The sequence below is a fragment of the Phyllopteryx taeniolatus genome, chromosome 2 (genome assembly GCF_024500385.1).
Source record: "Phyllopteryx taeniolatus isolate TA_2022b chromosome 2, UOR_Ptae_1.2, whole genome shotgun sequence".
Taxonomy (NCBI): Eukaryota; Metazoa; Chordata; class Actinopteri; order Syngnathiformes; family Syngnathidae; genus Phyllopteryx; species Phyllopteryx taeniolatus.
Genome location: NC_084503.1, coordinates 40471879 through 40494776, shown reverse-complemented (window position 1 = coordinate 40494776; position 22898 = coordinate 40471879). Strand labels below are relative to the sequence as shown.

General features: G+C 39.6%; 1 protein-coding gene across 15 annotated transcripts in view; it reads right to left on the bottom strand.

Moving 5' to 3' along the window:
• The window catches only part of herc1 (HECT and RLD domain containing E3 ubiquitin protein ligase family member 1), a 198312-nt gene that overhangs the window by 80351 nt on the left and 95063 nt on the right, over positions 1–22898 (bottom strand). For 11 of the 15 annotated variants that reach the window (XM_061766250.1, XM_061766248.1, XM_061766249.1 and 8 more), the window contains exons 27-35: positions 17250–17465; positions 16985–17105; positions 10714–10951; positions 10456–10628; positions 10172–10327; positions 9987–10093; positions 7410–7532; positions 7170–7340; positions 621–860 (exon numbers count right to left, since the gene is read on the bottom strand). In XM_061766250.1, the coding sequence (XP_061622234.1) occupies positions 621–860; positions 7170–7340; positions 7410–7532; positions 9987–10093; positions 10172–10327; positions 10456–10628; positions 10714–10951; positions 16985–17105; positions 17250–17465 (1545 nt within the window). The remainder of the gene's footprint in view (positions 1–620; positions 861–7169; positions 7341–7409; positions 7533–9986; positions 10094–10171; positions 10328–10455; positions 10629–10713; positions 10952–16984; positions 17106–17249; positions 17466–22898) is intronic. The other 4 variants (XM_061766251.1, XM_061766263.1, XM_061766256.1 and 1 more) reach the window with 1 other exon arrangement.

Here is a 22898-nt window from a genome sequence, read left to right as displayed (position 1 = left end):
CAAGGCCGGATTTGGACCCGGGTCCTCAGATCTGTGAGGCAGATGTGCTAGCCACTCGTCCGCCATTTAACGAACATATTTATGGCAAATGTAATGGTCAGGAAGGAGATTAAACAGCCAGACACCTAATAGCATCAAAAAAAAACTTTTCTACAAGAGCAAATTGATAGTTTTCACAGGTTCTGCAATATTTTATTACTGATTAATTATCAAAGCTATTCAAATTGCAAAATCAATATAAATGCACTAGGGCTGCAAAAACAAACCAATAAAAATCAATAATTAAAAGTGTTGGCAATGAATTTCATTTCATTCACCATTTGTTGCATCGCACGATTATTATGTCAGTCACCCGCTCCGTTCCTGCGTTTCACACAGAGCAGCAGACCCAGACGGGGTGTGGGCCACCCCTTACATTACAGATGACTGGTTCTACACATGACAGATGTGGTGTCATTGGAGCTTCTGAATTGGTCACGCCATAATGAGATGTTGAGCAAATGTTAACCGTGTCTAGCCAACATTTTAATGCAGAAATGTTGCATGAAATTACTTCAAAACTAAATGACATTTGTAAACATTTGTGTTTAAAGCCAATGCAACCTACCACCTCCCCTCACCTCTCCATTCTTTCCAAACGAAATGGTTCTGGCCTCCATGTCGAGAACACAAGTGATGAAGTCTCCCTGGGTAAAGCTGCTAAGTGTCAGGGTTTGTTCCCCATTGTGATAGAGGTTTCCACTGTATGCTCGATATAACCACATATCTGATGTGGTGCGGTGGTTGAAGTCATGCACGGGCCATCGTGACGCACCTACGCATGTGCCCTCATTGCCTCGGTTCTCCTTCACAATGTAGAACTATGGAAAAATATGATCAACAATCAATCCAAAGAGGCACTTAATAATAAAATGAATGCTGCCTTGATTATTGTAAAACATTCACTTGCAAAATCAAAAACCATACCAATATTTGGTTGCGGTTTATACAGCATTCAGACTCAAATGATTAGGAAACAACAGACAAGGTGACAAAAAACATGAATAAAATAACTGTATGCTACATGTTTTGCGTTGACTATCCTTTAATCCACCTTCAATGGAGAGTCTCCTCCAAAAGTATTGGAACGGCAAGATCAATTTCTTTGTTTTTGTTGTATACGGAAGACATTTGGGTTTCAGATCAAAAGACGAATATGAGACAGAAGTTCAAAATTTCAGCTTTTATTTCATGGTGTTTACATCTAGATGTGTTAAACAACTCAGGACAGAGCACCTTTTGTTTGAAGGCACCCACTTTTCAAGTGAGCAAAAGTAGTGGAACAGACATTGTTAAATTAACTGAAAGTGAATGACATTTAATATCTGGTGGCATAACCCTTACTTGCAATAACTGCATCAAGCCTGCGACCCACTGACTTCACCAGACTGTTATATTATTCATTTGAAATGCTTTTCCAGGCCTTTACTGCAGCTTCTTTCAGTTCTTGTTTGTTTCTGGGGGTTTCTCTGTTTAGTCTCCTCTTCAGGAGGTAAAAATGCATGCTCTATTGGGTTAAGGTCCGGTGATTGACTTGTCCAGTTTAAGACCTTTCACTTTTCCCCCCTGATGAAGTCCATTGTTGTGTTGGGAGTATGTTTTGTGTCATTGTCTTGTTGTATGATGAAGCTTCTCCCGATTAGTTTGGATGCATTTTTCTGTAAATTGCCAGACAAAACGGTTTTGTAGACTTCAGAATACATTCTGCTGCAACCATCATGGGTTACACCAATAAAGACTAGTGAGCCAGTTCCAGACGCAGCCATGCAAGCCCAAGCCATGACATGACCTCCACCATGCTTCACTGATGAGCTTGTGTTATTTGGATCTTGACCAGATCCTTTCATTGTCCATACTTTGGCCTTTCCATCACTTTGGTAGAGGTTAATCTTGGTCTCACCAGTCCATAAAACTTTGTTCCAAAGCATTTGTGGCTCATCTCTGTATTTCTTCGCAAAATTCAATCTGGCCTTTGGATTCTTTTTTCTGATGAGTGGTTTGCATCTTGTGGTATGGCTTGTATATTTCTTCTCTAAAAGTCTTCTTCGAACAGTGGATTGTGATACCTTCACCTCTGCTCTGTGGAGGTTGGCAGTGATGTCACTGACTGTTGTCTTTGGGCGTTTCTTCACAGCGCTCTCAATGTTTCTGTCATCAATTGCAGTTGATTCCCTTGGCCGACCTGTTTGATGTCTGTTGCTCAGTAAACCGGTAGTTTCTCTTTTTCAGGACATTCCAAATTGTTGTATTGGCTATGCATACTGTTTGCGCAATAGCTCTGATCGATTTTCCCTATTCTCTCAGCTTCAAAATGGTTTGACCAGCTCTCTGGTCCTCATGTTTGATGAATGGCAAATGCAGTTTTCACAAGTTAAACCCAAAGCCAAAAACAAGCACTATCTCATGTTTAAGCAATCAATCTAAAAGGCAACACCTGAGCAACTAGAAACACCCATCAGTCATATGCTTCAATACTTTTGCTCAGTTGAAAAGTGGGTGGCTTCAAACAAAAAGGTGCTCTGTCCTGATGTTGTTTAACACATCTAGATGTAAATACCATGAAATAAAAACTGGAATTCTGAACTTTTGTTTCATGTTCTTCTTTTGATATGAAACCCAAATGTTTTCAGTATACAGTGGGTCCGGAAAGTATTCAGACCCCCTTAAATTTTTCACTCTTTGTTGTATTGCATTTGCTTAAATCATTTACGTTCATTTTTTCTTCATTAATGTACACATGGCACCCCATATTGAAAAATATATAGAAAAAAATGAATTGTTGAAACTTTGCAGCCATAAGTATTCACACCCTTTGCTGTGACATAAATTTAACTCTGGTGCTGTCCATTTCTTCTGATCATCCTTGAGATGGTTCTACACATTCATTGGAGTCCAGCTGTGTTTGATTACACTGATTGAACTTGATTAGGAAAGCCAGACACCGGTCTATATAATACCTTACAGCTCACAGTGCATGTCAGAGCAAATGAGAATCATGAGGTCAAAGAAACTGCTTGAAGAGCTCAGAGACAGAATTGTGGCAAGGCACAGATCTGGCCAACATTACAAAAAACATTCTGCTGCACTTTAGGTGCCTACAAGCACAGTGGCCTCCATAATCCTTAAATGGAAGACGTTTGGGTCGACCAGAACCCTTCCTAGAGGTGGCCGTCCGGCCAAACCGAGCAATCGGGTGAGAAGAGCCTTGGTGAGAGAGGTAAAGAAGAACCCAAAGATCACTGTGGCTGAGCTCCAGAGATGGCAGTCGGGAGATGGGAGAAAGTCCTAGAAAGTCAACCATCACTGCAGCCCTCCACCAGTCGGGGCTTTATGGCAGAGTGGCCCAACGGAAGCCTCAGTGCAAAAGACATGAAAGCCCGTATGGAGCTTGCTAAAAAAACACCTGAAGGACTCCGAGATGGTGAAAAATAAGATTCTCTGGTCTGATGAGAGCAAGATATAAATTGTTTGGCTTAATTCTAAGTGGCATGTGTGGAGAAAACCAGACACTGCTCATCACCTGTCCAATACAGTCCCAACAGTGAAGCATGGTGGTGGCAGCATCATGCTGTGGGGGTGTTTTTCAGCTACACGGACAGGATGACTGGTTGCAATCAAAGGAAAGATGAATGCGGCCAAGTACAGGGATATCCTGGACAAAAGCCTTCTCCAGAGTGCTCAGGACCTCAGATTGGGCCAAAGGTTCACCTTCCAACAAGACAATGACCATAAACACCCAGCTAAAATAACGAAGGAGTGGCTTCAGAACAACTCTGTGACTGTTCTTGAATGGCCCAGCCAGAGCCCTGACTTAAACCCAATTGAGCATCTCTGGAGAGACCTGAAAATGGCTGTCCACCAACCTTCCCCATCCAACCTGACAGAACTGGAGAGGATCTGCAAGGAGGAATGGCAGAGGATCCCCAAATCCAGGTGTGAAAAACTTGTTGCATCATTCCCAAAATACGCTAATACTCATGGCTGTATTAGCGCAAAAGGGTGCTCCTACTAAATAATGAGCAAAGGGTCTGAATACTTATGGCTGTGTGATATTTCAGTTTTTCTTTTTTAATAAATCTGCAAAAGTTTCAATTCCGGTTTTTTCTGTTAATATGGGGTGCTGTGTGTACATTAATGAGGAAAAAAAACCTTAAATATAATATATAATATAATACAATATAACAAAGAGTGAAAAATTTAAGGGGGTCTGAATACTTTCCGTACCCACTGTATAACAAAAACTAAAGGAATTGACCTTGCCGTTCCAATACTTTTGGAGGGGACTGTATATTACTGTGACTTTCTTCAAAGGAATTTAAAACTGAATTCACCTGTGTGCACCAGCACCCGAAAACACTTCCGATCTCGACAGTGATATGGGTGTCTCAAAGGAGCATTGCTGAATCACCGAATCACTTTATTAACTAAATGTCTGATACATACCTTCTTGTGCCGAGTAAGAACAAAAACCCCTCCTTTGTATTCTGTGTATCTACTGAGCTCGACAGTTTTCAGGAAAACGATGGATTCTAATTTAGCTACTCGTGATTCGATCCAGGTGACAAAGTGGGCGACTGGTAAGCACAGCTGCCTTATAGTTCTGAGGACCCGGGTTCAAATCTGACCTCGCCTGTGTGCAGTATGAATGCTCTCCCTGCCTGCATGGGTTTTCTCTGGATATTCCGGTTTCCTCCCACATTCAAAAAACATGCTTAGTAGGTTAATTGAAGAATCTAAATTACCCATAGGTGTGAATGTGAGTGTGAATGACTTGTCTTGTGAATGTCTTAACTGTGCCCTGCACTTGGCAGGCGACCAGTACAGGGTGTAACCTGCTTCTCCCACAGAGATAGCTGAGATTGGCGCCAGCACGCCCGCAACCCGAGTGAGGATAAGCGGTATGGAAAATGGATGGATGGATAGATGATTCGATCCAGTGCAAAGTGTGACACAGCAATGCTCATTTAAGCCACCCACCATTTCATGGAATGTAAAAGTATCCCTCAAACTATGTTCAATCCTTTTTCTGGCAGTTAAAGGACTCAAGTTTTTCTGTCCATTCATTTTGAATAGAGCAGGAGGAGGCTAGCCGGAAACTAATTTGCAAATCACTGGGTCTGGTGCACATACAGTGGTGTGAAAAAGTGTTTCTGATTTCTTATTTTTTGCATATTTATCACACTTAAATGTTTCCATCATCAAAATAATTTAAATATTAAAGACAACAAAATGCAGGTTTTAAATGAAGATTTTAAATGAAGATTTTTATTATTAAGGGAGAAATAAATCCAAACCTACATGGCCCTGTGTGAAAAAGTGATTGTAACCTAAAACTAGTAACTCGTTGGACCACCCTTTACAGCAACAACGGCAATCAAGCGATTGCTATAACTTGCGAAGAGTCTCTTACAGGACTGTGGAGGAATTTTGGCCCATTCATCTTTGCAGAATTGTTGTACCGTAATTTCTCATGTATAATGCTCATTTCTTTCCACCAAAAATTGTCAAAAGTCAATTGTGCACATTATACACAGGTATCGGGGAAAATGAAAAAAATATTTCACCTTTTATAAATGTATACCGCCATCTAGAGGTTAAGAAAAAGGTGTACACTTTCATTCCAATATGCCACCGCCACCTAGAGGTTATGAAAAAGGTGTAGCCTACACTTACATTCCAATATGACAGGGGTACATATGACTGCATATTTGTACACTTGTGCTCATAGGTTTACTGTATACCCTGGCAGAATTGTTTATTTATTTAAAAAACAAATTTTTATAAATATGAATGATGAACAACAACCATCACTAATGTCTTTGTTATGTTTTGTTTAATGATAATGCTTTTCTGAACTGCTTGACAGTTTAATTTGAATTCCATTAAAAAAAAATTAAGTGTTTCGCCAGGCCCTTCATGTTTTCTTTAAAAAACTGTACACATCTTGCAAATTCTGCCTGGGTAATCAAACATGAGCACAACTGTGTTTTCTCATTTGGACACACCTTCCAAAAAGTTCAACTTTTGTCTCGCGAGACCACAGAGTATTTTCCCCAAAGTCTTTGGGATCATCAATGTCTTCTGGCAGCAATGAGACAAGCCTTAATGTTCTTTTTGCTCAGCAATGGTTTTCTTCTTGGAATGCTGCCATGCAGGCCCAGTCTCTTTCTTATGGTGGAGTCATGAACACTGAACTTAACCGAGGCAAGTAAAGGCCTGCAGTTCTTTGGATGATGATGTGGGGTCTTTTGTGACCTCTTGGGTGAGTCGTTGCTGCGCTCTTGGGGTAATTTTGGTCGGGCGCCCACTCCTGGGAAGGTTCACCACAGTTATATGGTTTCGTCATTTGTGGATAATGGCTCTCACTGTGGTTTACTGGAGTCACAAAGCTTTAGAAATGGCTTTATAACCTTTTCCACACTGATAGAGCTCAAATTTCTTTAGATCTCGGCATGATGTCGAGCTTTTTAGGATCTTTTGGTCTACTTGACTTTGCCAGATTGATAAGTGTGGCAGTATCAGACCTGGGTGTGGCTGGAGAAATTAAACTCGGGTATGATAAACCACAATTACGTTTTAACAGGTTGAGCAATCACTTTTTCCACACAGGGCCATGTAAATTTGGATTTTGTTTCTCCCTTAGTAAGAAGAAACTGCATTTTATGTTTACTTGTGTTGTCTTTGACTAATATTTAAATTTGTTTGATGATGGGAAACATTTAAGTGTGACAAACATGCAAAAAAACTTAAGAAATCAGAAAGGGGGCAAACAATTTCTCACACCACTCTAATTTATATACCCAGATTTTAGCCGACTCACAACTCCTCTGCAAAGTTTAACCACTCCAACATGGTTTTTTTTTTCTTCCATTCAGGAATGCAAATAATAAGTATAGTTTGAAATCTTAACTGTTTCCCGCCATTTTTGTAAAACAGTTCATTTAAAAATTCATGGATAACTATAATAATTATATTTTAGCATCAAACCTACCATTTCAGTTAAACAGACCGGTGAAGTAACAATTATAGAAACAGATTGCAGGTGTGGTATACATTTTATAATAGGAGGTGTAATAAATGTACTAAGCACTGTATATTAATAGGCACAAGGGAAAATAATAGCAATGCACCTTCCACTGGTAGCACCCAGAAGAGATTCCAGTGGAGGCCAGGCCATAGCCTTTACCCCCACTACCATGTGTCAGCCCTTGTCCATTTTCCACCACACAACACTGGGCCTTTTCTGGGTCAAAGGACACTTCTTGGATGGGAAGGTTCTCCTCCTCTTCTTCAGCCTCTCCCTATTAATTAAAGGTATGTCAGTGCCACAAAGAACTATATACTAAACCACTTTATGGAGCTAACCGTACTTTGTTTCGAACCTGCAATTTCAGTTCATGTAATTTTTCCTTAATCTCAAAGGAGTGCCTGGCTTGAGCAATGGGAGCTTCCCACATACAGTCAGACAACAGAGAGAATAGCCGCTCAACGACCTGGAAGAGAAAAACAAAAAGTCAATTTATTTTGATTGTATTGCAGTATTTATACTGAAAATGTTACATTAACATAGGCTCCAGCACGCCCGCGACCCTAGTGAGGAGAAGCGGCTCAGAAAATGGATGGATGGATGTTACATTGACATGTCAGGGACCACAGATGGAAATTAGCCGAGGGCTATAATCTTTCATATTTACATGCAAATGATTAATGTACACTGTCCCTTTTAAATCAATTTTAAAAAACTAAAAAAAAAGTTTGTGTTTTAAAAATTGCAGCACACAATATACAGCATTTTCCAGTCAATCAAGAGGGAGGCTCTAAAATTAACACTGAGAGCAACATTCAGATTCAATAATTAACAGTGTAAAGAATTAAATAGAAGTATAAATTTATGAGGGTGGATTTTGTGGGAATAAAAGAGGGTGGTGTTTGTGGGAACGAGACAAATAAAGTCAGTGTTCAAGCCAGAGATAATAATGCCATGAAATAGTGTCTGGCTGGCTGATGACGTGGTTATTAAGAATGGTTGACAAGATTGGTGTATCTAGCTTTTAGGGATAGAACGGTTTTTGAAAACTGTCAAAAGGGTTCAGTTCGACTGTTCCGATAACATGCACAACTTTTTTTTTCCCACCCCTCATTTACCAAGGAGTCGAGTGTGTACACTCAAGAGCACAGTAGCAAGTTAGCCAAGATGGCAGCGCTGACACGTCATCTGTGTCGGGGTGCATCACCAGAGATCTTACGTTGAAGAGAACAGATACCGGGAGAAACATGGAGGTATATATGATATCTATGTGAAGAAGCAGTAAGATTACTATAGTACTTCCGTGTCTTTCTCTCCAACACAAGATAGGATTGAATTTTATTCTCTTGTTCCTCAGCTTGGTCGCAAGACGTCCCGTCCTCCCAGGAAGCCTGCTGCCTGCACCGACCACCCTCCTTCCCCCGCCGACGGAGGTGGCTCTGAGTCGGATGCTACGTGAGACCCTGTGGCGGGACGTTCGTCAAGGAACGAGTTTCTCCAAGAAGTACCACGGAAGTGATATGGGTATAATGTTTGTGACTGACAGAGGCGTTTTGATTAACAACTTTGCTTGAAACTTTGCTTCACCCGAGCATACACAATGCTAAGATGGTGTAGCGAGCTAGTCTAAAAAGTGGGACACAGAAACACGAACTGCTGTAATCCTACACCATTTACCTGATTTGGATGTAAATACCCTCAAATTAAAGCAGAAAGTCTGCAGCAAGCACATCTTGTTCATTTCATTTCAAATCCACTGTGGTGGTGTTGGGGCCAAAAAGATGACAATTGTGTTCATGTCCTAATATTTATGGGCCTGAGTGGAAGCATATATCAGTGCTGCTAGTAACAAAGATGAAGTTTATAGAGGGAATTTTAAGCATAAGCCGAGCTCATTCACGTATAATTGTCAACAGTGAACCTTCGTTGAACCAAGGCACCTACAGTATGTTACATTTGAAAAATCTCACGGTTAACCACCAAACAAATATCCAAATGCATACTTACTGAAATCTTGTTTAATTTATTTACAAATGTATTTTACTCGGTCTGAGATCTGGGCTTGTTTAGTTGAACAGAAAGCTGACGTATTTGCAGGGAGCCAACTTATTCTATTGTATAAATAGCAACAGGTGGACAGACAGCTTTATTATATTTTTTGCCAACCAATGGAAGAGCATTTAATTGTTCTGCCTGTCACTAAATGCCGTTGGCATTGATAGACGAACAAAGATATATTTCTTATTTATAAAAATAATAATACAAAATATACACAGTGGTGTGGAAAAGTGTTTGCCCCCTTCCTGATTTCTTATCTTTTTGCATGTTTGTCACAATTAAATGTTTCCCATCAACAAACAAATTTAAATATTAAAGACAACACAAGTAAACATAAAATGCAGTTTTTGATGAGTGGGTCAAAATTCCTCAACAGCGCTCTAAGAGACTAATTGCAAGTTATCGCACCGCTTGATTGCAGTTGTTGCTGCTAAGGGTGGCCCAACTAGTTATTAGGTTTAAGGGATAATCACTTTTTCCACATAGGGCCATGTAGATTTGGACGTTGTTTCTCCCTTAGTAAAAAACAAAAAAACAAACAAAAACTTTATTTAAAAACTGCATTTTGTGTTTATAAGTGTTGTTTTTGACTAATATTTAAATTAGTTTGATAAAGGCAAACATGCAAAAAATAAATCAGGAAAGGGGCAAACACTTTTTCAAACCACTGTATACTGTACCAAACTGTAAACCTTTACCACAAAACAAAGATAAGAACCAAACTGTGGATTTTGTGAACTGTTCCACCCCTACTAGCTTTGTATACACTAACAATACTTGTTTGGAGGTTAAATAATTGTTTGTATCCTACTATAATTTCAAAATACCCATTGGCTTGTATAGAGTTAACTAAAAGGCATACCTGGGTCATTTGGTCATCCTCCATAGAGGCCTCACATGCAGGTAGGACAGCCTCCAAGACATGAAGTGCAAGAAGCCGGGTTCTTAGGTTCCCCACTAGAGGGACCCCTAGATTTGATAGTCCATTATGTTTTTTAGTGTCATAGGCCATCCCAAACCAATTGAATATAAAAAGGATGGTCTTACCAGAGCAGCATTTCTGTGCAGCAATATTAAGAAGCACTTCAGTCCATTTTGGGGAGGCCATCTTGGACTGGATGGCTTTGGATGACACTACTCTCCTTAGGAATACTAGAAAGTCTCCCAAGTGTAGTTCAGCAATATGTTGCTTGTGTAGTAACGCTGAAAAACAATATGATTACCATCAATAAAATATTTCTTAATCATACACACCTTCCAAACTAATATTATGGTAGGATTTTGAAACAAATTCTTCTGAAAAGGGTAATGAGATCTAAATATTTAGTCACCTCTTAAGTCTTTCTTCTCAGAGTCAGGAGAGTCAGCTTGTTTGGTTTCTTCATTGTCTTTTCCAAAAGACAGGACACTAACTCCTGCCTGAGATAGAAGGTTCTTCAACTGGCTGCAGAGGAGGTCCAACAATGACTGGACAACCTTTGGACTCAATTTGTCTGCATATGTCCTGTAAAATCATGGCAAGCCATTGTTATTGAAAATTATTTTTTTTCATGCCAACTTTAGTGTTCTTTCTTTTCACCAAAAAATACCCAGTGCTGATGGCCAGTATCTGCAGCAACCGTGTAGAGGCCACCTTGAGGGCAGTGCTGAGCTGGGATACTCCTGGTTTGTGTAGCAGCTGGAGGGGCTTTCCCAGCATGGTGTCTGTGCCACATAGCTGGGACAGCACATTGAGCAGCCCGCTAGAAATAGCCAGAGAGACATCTACTGGCTGGTAGCGCACACTCAGTGCAAATACAGTGACCAGCAGAAGACGCTGCTGGGCTTCTGAGTTGAAGAAAATCAAATGAGGAACACGTTAAGGCTGGGTGCTGGCAAAAACTTTATTAATTTCAGTAGGATCCTGATGTACAGGTACCTCAGTAAATCAGAATACGGTAGAAAACTCCAATTATTTCAGAACTCATACATTATATCGAGGCTGGCTATACGCTGTGCCTCCTCAAATCAAATCCACACAATCGCACATGCTTCCTTAAGTCTCCTCCGCTTCATGCTGTGTGTCAGCTGTCTGATCTACTGTCTGCAGTAAGACTGTAGATTTGGCCACAAAGTAATTTATTGTTTAAGGAAATATATTAATCTTTATAATTTAACTGCCTCAAATATTGTATACATTTGTATAACGTTATTGTTTGAGGAGGCTAATTTACAGTGGGTATGGAAAGCATTCAGACCAAATTTTCGAATTTTTCACTGTTCTATTGCAGCCATTTGCTAAAATCATTTTTCTCCTCATTAATGTACACACAGCACCCCATATTGAAAACGGAATTGTTGACATTTTTGCAGAATTATTAAAAAAGAAAAACTGAAATATCACACAACTATAAGTATTATAGTGAATAGTACTGACCCTTTGCTCAGTTTTAGTAGAAGCATCCTTTTGAGCTAATACAGCTATGAGTCTTTTTGGGAATGGGAAAACACGTTTTTCACACCTGGATTTGGGGATCCTCAGACATTCCTCCTTGCAGATCCTTCCGCAGTTCTGTTAGGTTGGATGGTGAACGTTGGTGGACAGCCATTTTCAGGTCTCTCCAGAGAAGTCAGGGCTATTCAAGAACAGTCACGGAGTTGTTCTGAAGCCACTCCTTTGTTATTTTACCTGTGTTCATAGGGTCATTGTCTTGTTGGAAGGTTAACCTTTGGCCCAGGTTTTTGTCCAGGATATCCCCTGTACTTGGCCGCATTCATCTTTCCTTTGATTGCAACCAGTCATCCTGTCCGTGCAGCTGAAAAACACCCCCACAGCAGGATGCTGGCACCATGCTTCACTGTTGGGACTGTATTGGACAGGTAATGCGCATTGCCTGGTTTTCTCCACACATAACGCTTAGAATTAAGGCCAACAAGTTCTACCATGGTCTCATCAGACCAGAGAATCTTATTTCTCAACACCTTGGAGTTCTTCAGGTGTTTTTATCAAACTTCATGCAGGCTTTCATGTGTCTTGCACTGAAGAGGCTTCCGTTGGGCCACTCTATCATAAAACCCCGACTGGTGGAGGGCTGCAGTGATGGTTGATTTTCTAGAGCTTTCTCCCATCTACCGACGGCATCTCTGGAGCTCAGCCATAGTGATCTTCGGGTTCTTCTTTACCTCTCTCACCAAGGTTCTTCTCCCAAGATAACTCAGTTTGGCCGCACGGCCAGCTCTAGGAAGGGTTCTGGTCGTCCCAAACGTCTTCCATTTAAGAATTATGGAGGCCACTGTGCTCTTAGGAAACTTAAGCGCGGCAGAATGCTTTTTGTAACCTTGGCCAGATATGTGCCTTGCCACAATTCTGTCTCTGAGCTCTTCAGGCAGTTCCTTTGACCTCATGATTCTCATTTGCTCTGACATGCAGTGTGAGCTGTAAGGTCTAATATAGACAGGTGTGTGGCTTTCCTAATCAAGTACAATCAGCATAATCAAACAGCTGGACTCCAATGAAGGTGTAGAACCAGCTCAAGGATGATTAGAAGGAATGGACAGCACCTGAGTTAAATATACGAGTGTCACAGCAAAGGGTCTGAATACTTATGGCTGTGTGATATTTCAGTTTTTCTTTAAGAAATCTGCAAAATTTTCAACAATTATGTTTTTTTCTGTCAATATGGGGTGCTGTGTGTATATTAATGAGGAAAAAAAAAATTCTATGATTTTAGCAAATGGCTACAATATAACAGAGTGAAAAATGTAAGGGGGTCTGAATACTTTCCTTACCCACTGCATGTGATTTGCGAATGTGACGTTCATAGTGAATGCTATGCTGCCATTTGGCAATCGTCAAGTTAGAGCTCTGTTTGCTGCTTGAATGTTGCCGACTTAACATCGTTTTGATATAATAGAATGCACCTTTTATTGTCACTATAGAAAGATTTGCTTTGTAGAGTGTACTTATTGATCATGTTATGTGCCCTTGCCTATATGTACTTTTGTTCTCTTCGAAAAGCACCTTTACAAAAAAACGTACTGTACAACAAAAACAAAGGAATTGACCTTGCCGTTGCAATACTTTTGGAGAGGACCGTATTCCTAGAACTGGCCCGGCATTATATAGATTCATTAAACACTTTTCTTTCTGCATAACTTCTAGATTTAAAATCTTTTTCATTGTTTCTTGATTGTTTGTTATGTATTATTCTACTTTCTAGACATGGTGAATTTGGGGTTTTCTTTTGCTGTAAGCTATAAACATTCAAAACTATACATGTATATGAAAAAAGAAATTTCGCTCTGAGTGTGTGTAGTACATCTCTATTTCACTTTTTAAATTGAACTAACTAAATTAAGCTTTTCACACTATTCTGATTTATTGAGATGTAACAGTACATGTAAATTCATAGCGTTCCCCAAACTTTTTTCCACCACATACATGTTTCCAGTAAAGCAATATTTTGACAGACCGGCATGAGCATAAATAAAAACAGAATTAAAAATACAACTCACCATTACGCTGAAGAGAGTTGTTGTAATTACTGGGAGTTTAATAAAACTTTAATTGTGATTACGATTTTGGCTTTTTAGATTTAAAATGCAGGCACTGTTGTGTATGAAGTGCTTCATTTGCAGCAGTGCCTGCAACCTAGTCAGCCAGCCACCAGGGTGCAACCAAGTGCCACCACGCTTTGGGGCGAGCTTCAAAATAAAAGCCTAAAATGGCATTGATGTCCAATGTATCAACATATGAAGCTTTTATTTTGAAGTTGGCCCTCTCAGCATGTTGGGGGAGAGGCGGCGTGTCACAGAAAGACACTAGTAACAATCATTGTAGCGGCTGCCTTGCCTTCAACTTTTCGGCTAGCCTTACCCCAATTACAAAAAAAAACAATGTCGGTAGTAAATAGAGAGAGAAATTACAACTGTCGAGTTCTTTATAGTTTGTGACCGTGAAAGACTGACCAATGGTCAAGCAGAACAACGGAGACGATCCCAGCCTTCATAATTCACTATATTCCTAACAGCTGATAAATGCAATGAATTTGCCAATTTTAGTGAAAAAATACAATCCCTCAGGTTAAATATCAGCACAAATCAGTAAAATGATAATACATCTGAAGCCACCCAGGAAAAACTATTGCCATGTCAGAATTTGATAGTTGACCAAAAGACTAGAGAAAACGGTTCAGCAGCTGAAACCATCAACGAGCTGTCTTGACTCAATAACATCTGACTTTTTCAAAGCTATTGCGAAGTCTGTGCTAGCTGATTTGCAGCAAATAATCAATTGGTCATTTCAGTCAGGCGAGTTTCCTAAAGCTCTTAAACTAGCTGCCATTAAGCCTTTGCTAAAAAAAAATAGAGCGCTGGACGCTTCCATGTTAGCAAGCTATAGACCCATCTCAAGTCTCTTTCATAGCCAAGATTGTTGAGAAAGTTATTTTTAATCAACTCAGCAATTTCTTGAAATTTACTTTTTGACTAATTTCAATCAGGTTTTCAAACTCATCAAAGTACAGAATCAGCTCTTATCAAAGTGCTAAATGATATAAGGTTGAATACTGACTCGGGAAAGGTGTCAATTCTAGTCTTGTTGGACCTCAGTGCGGCTTTTGATATGGTAGATCATAATATACTGCTCAACAGGTTGGAAACGTGGGTAGGACGAAATGGAACAGTCCTTAAATGGTTCAGGTCCTATCTCATCGAATGGCAATGAGCTATGGGGTCCCTCAAGGGTCAGTTCTTGGACCCCTCCGGTTCAGCCTATATATGCTACCCGTGGGTCAAATTCTTCAGAACTTTAATTTTGACTATCATTACTATGCAGATGACACACAGTTATATCTTGCAGTGTATCCAGATGACTACAGTTCAATTGAGGTGTTGTGTCACTGTCTAAAACAGATAACTGGATGAGCAAAAATTTTCTTCAATTAAACCACAACAAAACTGAGATAATTGTTTTTGTCAATAAAGAAAAGAGTTAGTAAATACCTGGAGTCACTCTCTTTAAAAACCAAAGACCAAGTCCGAAACCTTGGTGTTCTGATAGATTCGGACCAGTCATATCAAATCAATTACTAAAACTGCCTTCTCCCATCTGAAGAACATATCCAGAGTGAAGGCTTGCATGTCTCAAGCAAACCAGGAGAAGCTCATCCATGCTTTTATCTCAGTAGACTTGACTATTGTAATGGTCTTCTGACTGGACTCCACAAAAGAGCATTAAACAGCTGCAGCTCATTCAGAATGCTGCAGCTCGGGTTCTGACCAGAACAAAGAGGTCAGCGCATATTACTCCAATTCTAAAGTCTTTACACTGGCTTCCAGTCAGCTTTAGAAAGGATTTTAAAGTTCTGCTACTGGTTTATAAATCACTAAACGGTTTAGGTACTGAATACATGAAAGAAATGCTCATGAAATATAAACCCAGTAGGGCTCTGAGATTGACAGACTCAGGTCAAATCGTGGAGCACAGAGTCCAAAGCAAATATGGTGAAGCAGCATTTAGCTATTATGCTGCACACAAATGGAATACGTTGCCAACAGAAGTGACGTCAACCCGAAGTGTGAATGTTTTTAAATCCAGGTTAAAAACTTCTTTTTTCCTCATGCTTTTCATAGCATTTCTACTTCTAAATGATATTTCTTGCACTGTATGCTGTTTTAATTGTACTTTTATTTTTTTTCCTCTTTGTTTTAAATGTTTATAAGCTATTTTTTTTCTTTGGTTTTAAATGTTTTTAATCATGTAAAGCACAGTTACCTTGCGTATCAAATGCGCTATATAAATAAATTTGCTTTGCTTTATGTTGACTGGGATTTTCAAATGAAAAGTTTGTGCTTACAGCCTAATGATATTGCGTTTTATGCATTAACTGTATTTGGTTCCATTCAGTTCAAATTCAAAGCCATTGGTAAAGTATAATTTTTTGGGTACATTTATTTATCATCATCGATCATCTTATTAAAAGATTCATTTTGCGCTGAAAACTGTTACATATAGTTTGTTAAAATAAAGATTAGGAATAATAAAGAGTTTTCTCTAACATAAGAAATAATCGTGACTACAATATTGATACAAAATAATCCGGATTATTATTTTGGCCATAATCATTCAGCCCTGCTGGTAACCTCTTGCAGTGATAAACCCTTATTTTAAGTTCATCTGCTGATACTGTTGTGGAAAATAATGATACGGTGGCTGTGAGAGTGGGGACTCAATTAATTTACTCAAAGCAGAGTTTATATATCTTTACAAATGTCATCTTAGACATCTTATCTCATGTACAAGGATAGCCATTACCCAAGGGATAGGCGGCTCTCACCCTTGAGTTGAACATGTTTCGTACCAGTCATACCACAGTGGTTGCTCATGACCTCATGGAACTGGGCCAAAGTTAAGCCTTACTGTACTGTAGTTGTTTCTCCAATATACGCATTACGCATTAGTTCTTTCTCCAATAATATTGTCTCTTAAATGCATCGTTTCTCTTTTTCTTGGAAGTTGTTGGCTCTTGTTTTGTGTCATCATTTGGCCTTTTTTATTTTCCAAAGAAGCTCTCCAAAGATGTTTGTTTTTTATTCATTTTTGCGAGCTTTTGGGCTAACTTTTTTTTTATCCTATATTTCTTACCACGTGATGGAGACGAGCAGGTTGACGTGCACAGAGGCACAGGTAGATGTACCTGACTTTAAAAACAAAACTATCAGATTCAGACTGTCTCAGTCTCTGTGCAACCCGGTACCAAAAGGCCCACAGGCCAGTACGGGTCCGCAGCCTGGTGGTTGGATTAAGCCAAGACCACTGAATAAAGGCATAGATAGCACACATACGTAAGTATACATTGATTAACATTTTTTAGATCTTACCTATGTGGTGTTTGTTTGCATGCAACGCTCGTTCCAGTGTTACTGATAGTTGCTGGTAAATCTTATGAACTGCTGCCTGGATTTCCAACTGGAGGCTTCTTTTAGCCGTTTTTACACCATCCTGTAAAAAATGCAATGTTTTAATAAGGTTTCAGCTATCAATTCAAAATCCAGCTGAATATTGTACATTTTCATGTTATATAACCTAGCTCACCAAAACCAAACCACCTTTCTCCAATCACAGTTAGATTGCAAAGTCTCATACCTGATAATGATGCAGCTGCGCACTCTCTCGCTTCAGTCCTCCATTGCCAATAGTCCCAAGCCCAAAACAACCAGCCAGGAACTGCAACCTGACAGAGGTGAGAAGGGACGAGGACTGGAAGGCACTGCAAGTGCGATCTGTGTTTCCTGGCAGACAGCCCTTCTCCTCCATACCAGCAATCAGCACCACAATTTGATGGAGAGCTTCTAACCTAAGCTGCAGACACAAAACATTACATTAGAAAAGAGGACACTGATAGGGCAATGTATGTGCGTACCCCATATTTATTTTCTAAATTATCAATTGTAGAGCATCATATTGATCTAAGGGTGGCTGACATCAGGACCAAATTGTAAAATTAGGTAGTGAAGCAACCTCTGGCGTAACCAATCATTGAAATTCCTTGATAACACTTAGCTAAGCATACAGTAAGTTTTGTATTGAAAAGGTACTTTTAACAATTGTTTTAGCTTTAAAATGGATCAATTTGACCCACAACATAAAAGAGGCTTAAAGGCAGCTGCGTGGCACCTCAACAGCATTCCCAAGGGGAATTTCTTCCATGTGCTCATACCATGCAAAGGATGTGAGACTGCACTTGATTTTCAGAGAACTGGGATTATTACTATTATTTTTTTTAAACAACCTTCTGTCTCTCACTATGGGACAAACATTATGCGCTACACCTGAATTCCATGCTCTGAATGCTCAACAAATGCATCTCTGTTAACACAGTCCCACACTGAGGACCGAATGTGCAAATGAAGGAAGTCCCTTCCAAACAGTAGAATCTCAAACATTTGAGAGGACCACCTAACAGCTACGCAGATGTCTCCCAGTAAAACCCACTTAAAAAGGGCCTGTGAGGCAACCATACCTGATTCCTCCAGTGAAATGATACTGCAAACCATCAGAGGGCAGCAGCCCATGGCTCTCATAAGCCGCTAGAATGGCCTCCACTACCCAATGAGACGGGTGTTGATTGGCAGACCTTTCACTTTGTGAGATAAAAATTGCTGTTGTAATTCTTTATAAATATAAAATGGAGTTTGTGTATTTTGATTGAGGGATATCAGAGACCTTTTAGTAAAATACCTGGGAACTGTTTTAAATTATGTGGCCGCTCCCGGAGGACCACAGCATCTGCCGTAAAGCCTACTATAACATTTCAACTTTATTTGGGGTTAATCAGAGGTGGTGGCACCATTTAAAAACAGCATTTTTAGTGCACTTGGGTTACAGTGCCATGTAAAAGTACTGGCCCCTTTCTCAAATTCTTATATTTTAGCATAGTTTCTCCACTTTTATGTTTAAGATGGCTAAACAAATGTAAATAGACAAATATAACTGAAGTGAACTTAAAATGCTATTTTTAAATGATTTCATTTATTAAGGTAAAAAACTTCAGTTGCCTGGCTCTGTGTAAAAAAAAAAGTAATTACCTGCCTTATAAAATCATGAATTAATTGTGGCTAATCACAATTTTTGGTTAATATTCACTGATCACACCCAACCCTGATGACCTCCAGACCTGTTCAATCAAGAAATCACTTAAACAGAATCTGTCCCGAGAAAGTCAAGTCTGACAAAGAAAAAAAAAAAAAAAAAAAAAAAAAAAAGCTGCAACAAAATGACACGATCCCAAAAAAATTCCAGAACAGTCGAAAAATAAAGTAAGTGACATTTATCAGTCTGGAAAGGGTGAGACAAGCCATTTCTAAAGCTTTAGGATTCCAGCGAACCATAGGAAGAGCCATGATCCTCACATGGAGAAAACATGGAACAGTGGTGAACCTTCCCAGGAGTGGTCGGCCTACAAAGATTACCCCAAGAGAACAGCAATGACTCATCCAGAAACCACAAAGGAACTCAGGAAAACTTCTAAAGAACTGCAGGCCTCCCTTGCCTCGTTAAGGTCAGCGTTCATGACAACAATAAGGAAGAGACTGGGCAAAAATGGCATCCATGGCAGAGTTCCAAGGTGAAAACCATTGCTGACCAAAAAGAAAAAAGGCTCATCTTACTTTTGCAAAGAACATCTGAATGATTCCCAAGACTTTTTGGAGAATAATATATGGACTAACGAGATGAAAGTTGAGCTTTTTGGAAGGTGTGTGTCTCATTGCAACGGGCGTAAATGTAGCACAGCATTTCAGAAAAAGAACATCATTCCAACAATCAAACATGGTGGTGGTAGTGTGATAGTCTTCGGCTTCTTTTGCTCCTTCAGGACCTGGACACTGGCTGTGATTCATGGAATCATGAATTCTGCTTTTTAACAGAAAAGCCTGACAGAGAATCTTCAGCCATCAGTTTGTGACCTCAGGCTGACTTGGGTTCTGCAGCATGATAATCTAAAACACACCAGCAAGCCAACCTTTGAATGGTTTAAAAAAAACTAAATGAAGGTTTTGGAGTGGCCTAGTCAAAGTCCAGACTTGAATCTGATTTAAATGAAGTGGTGTGACCTTAAAAAGGTTGTTCTTGCTTGAAAACCCTTCATTTTCGCTTAATTAACACAATTCTGCAAGGAAGAGTAGGCCAAAATAACTCCAAAGAGATATGAAAGACCCATTGACAGTTATAGAAAATGCTTGATTTCAATTGTTGCTGCTGAGGATGGCCCTAGCATTTATTAGGTTGAGGGGTCATTACTTTCTCACACAGGGCCAGGTAACTTTTTTGTTTCCTTAATAAATCACCATTTAAACACAGCATTTCAAGTTCATGTGGGTTATATTTTGCAGTGTGGCAAAAATTTATTTAGTCAGCCACTAATTGTGCAAGTTCTAACGCTTAAAAAGATGCGAGAGGCCTGTCATTTTAATCATAGGTATACCTCACCTATGAGACAAAATAAGGGGGGAAAAAATTCCATAGAATTACATTGTCTGATGTTTAAAGAATTTATTATGCACTTGGGTTACAGTGCCATAAAAAGATGCGAGAGGCCTGTCATTTTCATCATAGGTATACCTCACCTATGAGACAAAATGAGGGGGGAAAAAATTCCAGAAAATTACATTGTCTGATTTTTAAAGAATTTATTAGCAAATTATGGTGGAAAGTAAGTATTTGGTCACATACAAACAAGCAAGATTTCTGGCTCTCACAGATGTGTAACTTCTTTAAGAGGCTCCTCTGTCCTCCACTAACCTGTATTAATGGCACATGTTTGAACTCATCAGCATAAAAGACACCTGCCCACAACCTCAAACAGTCACACTCCAAATTCCACTCTGGCCAAGACCAAAGAGTTGTCAAAAGACACCAGAAACAAAATTGTAGACCTGCACCAGGCTGGCAAGACAATCTGCAATAGCTAAGCAGCTTGGTGTGAAGAAATCAACATGTCCAGGCCCGTCTGAAGTTTGCCAGAGAGCATTTGGATGATCCAGAAGAGGATTGGGAGAATGTCATATTGTCAGATGAAAACAAAATAGAACTTTTTGGTAAAAACTCATCCAAAGAACACCATACCTACTGTGAAGCATGGAGGTTGAAATATCACGCTTTGGGGCTGTTTTTCTGCAAAGGGAACAGGACAACTGATCGGTGTAAAGGAAAGAATGAATGGGGCCATGTATCGTGAGATTTTGAGTGAAAACCACCTTCCATCAGAAAAGCAAGGGCATTGAAGATGAAACGTGGCTGGATATTTCAGCATGACAATGATCCTAAACACACCACCCGGGAAACAGAGGAGTGGCTTCGTAAGAAGCATTTCAAGGTCCTGGAGTGGCCTAGCCAGTCTCCAGATCTCAACCCATAGAAAATCTTTGGAGGGAGTTGAAAGTCTGCTTCCCAGCGACAACCCCAAAACATCACTGCTCTAGAGGAGATCTGCATGGAGGAATTGGCCAAAATACCAGCAACAGTGTGTGAAAACGTTCTGAAGACTTACAGAAAACATTTGACCTCTGTAATTGCCAACAAAGGGTATATAAAGTATTGAGATAAACTTTTGTTATTGACCAATTTATTTTCCGCCATAATTTGCTCAGAAATTCTTTCAAAATCAGAAAATGTGATTTTCTAGATTTTTTTCCCCTCACTTTGTCTCTCATAGGTGAGGTATACCTATGATGAAAATTACAGGCCTCTTTCATCTTTTTAAGTGGGAGAACTTGCACAATTGACTAAATACTTTTTTTTGCCCCACTGTATTTACATTTGCTTGATGATCTTAAAGTGGGGAAACTATGCAAAACTATAAGAATTTGAGAAGGGGGCCAATACTTTTTCACAGCACTGTATGTTGCTGACGGGCTATTACCCTCAAAATACTGGCATTTGATTTCCCCATTGTTGCCACCCTTTCAGTCCACACTAGTAGCCAGCTGCAGCTTGCACCCTACAATCTCAAAAACATGAGGAAACTTGTTTCTTGGTGTGTTTTTTTTTTTAAATAAAAATTTAAATAAAAATAGGACTTTTGTCCTTAATGTGCAAACAAAAAACACGCAACACAGTATGAATGGAACGATGGTGAAAGGACATTGATAACTTTGCATTCCTCGCAGCTCTGGCTGACTACATTAACAAAATAATTTATCTATTCTTATATCACAAAACAAAAATTCCATATCACTGTGATTGTAGTGTTTTAAATAAAGCATTCTGATACAAATAATAATTCTCCTAGTAATAATTTTTTTTACAATCAAAACAACTCCCATTTATGCAGTGTCCCTGAACGCACGCTCTCACAAAGCTGCTGCGTGCATGCCTGCCGAGTTTCATTCTGAAGAGCGAAATACGAAACGCAGCCAGTGTACAATCTTTGAGCATGTCCAAAAAGGTCCCTCTGCTGGTCACTTTTACAACCCCAATTCCAATGAAGTTGGGACGTTGTGTTAAAAATAAATAAAAACAGAATACAATGATTGGCAAATCATGTTCAACCTATATTTAATTGAATACACTACAAAGACAAGATATTTAATGTTCAAACTGACAAACTTTATTCTTTATAGCAAATAATCAACCTAGAATTTTATGGCTGCAACACGTTCAAAAAAAGCTGGGACAGGTGGAAAAAAAGACTGAGAAAGTTGAGGAATTCTCATCAAACACCTGTTTGGAAAATCCCACAGGTGAACAGGCTAGTTGGGAACAGGTGGGTGGGTATAAAAGGAGCTTCCCTGAATTGCTCAGTCATTCACAAGCAAAGATGGGGCGAGGTTTACCTCTTTGTAAACAAGTGCATGAGAGAATAGGCGAACAGTTTAAGGACAATGTTCCTCAACGTACAATTGCAAGGAATTTAGGGATTTCATCATGTACGGTCCATAATATCATCAAAAGGTTCAGAGAATCTGGAGAAATCACTGCATGTAAACGGCAAGGACGTAAACCAACATTGAATGCCCGTGACCTCGATCCCTCAGGGGGCACTCCATCAAAAACCGACATCAATGTGGAAAGGATATCACCACATGGGCTCAGGAACACTTCAGAAAACCAATGTCAGTAAATACCGTTCGGCGCTACATCCGTAAGTGCAACTTAAAACTCTACTATGCAAAGCAAAAGCCATTTATCAACAACACGCCTCCAGATTCTCTGGGCCAGAGCTCATCTAAGATGGACTGATGCAAAGTGGAAAAGTGTTCTGTGGTCCGACGAGTCCACATTTCAAATTGTTTT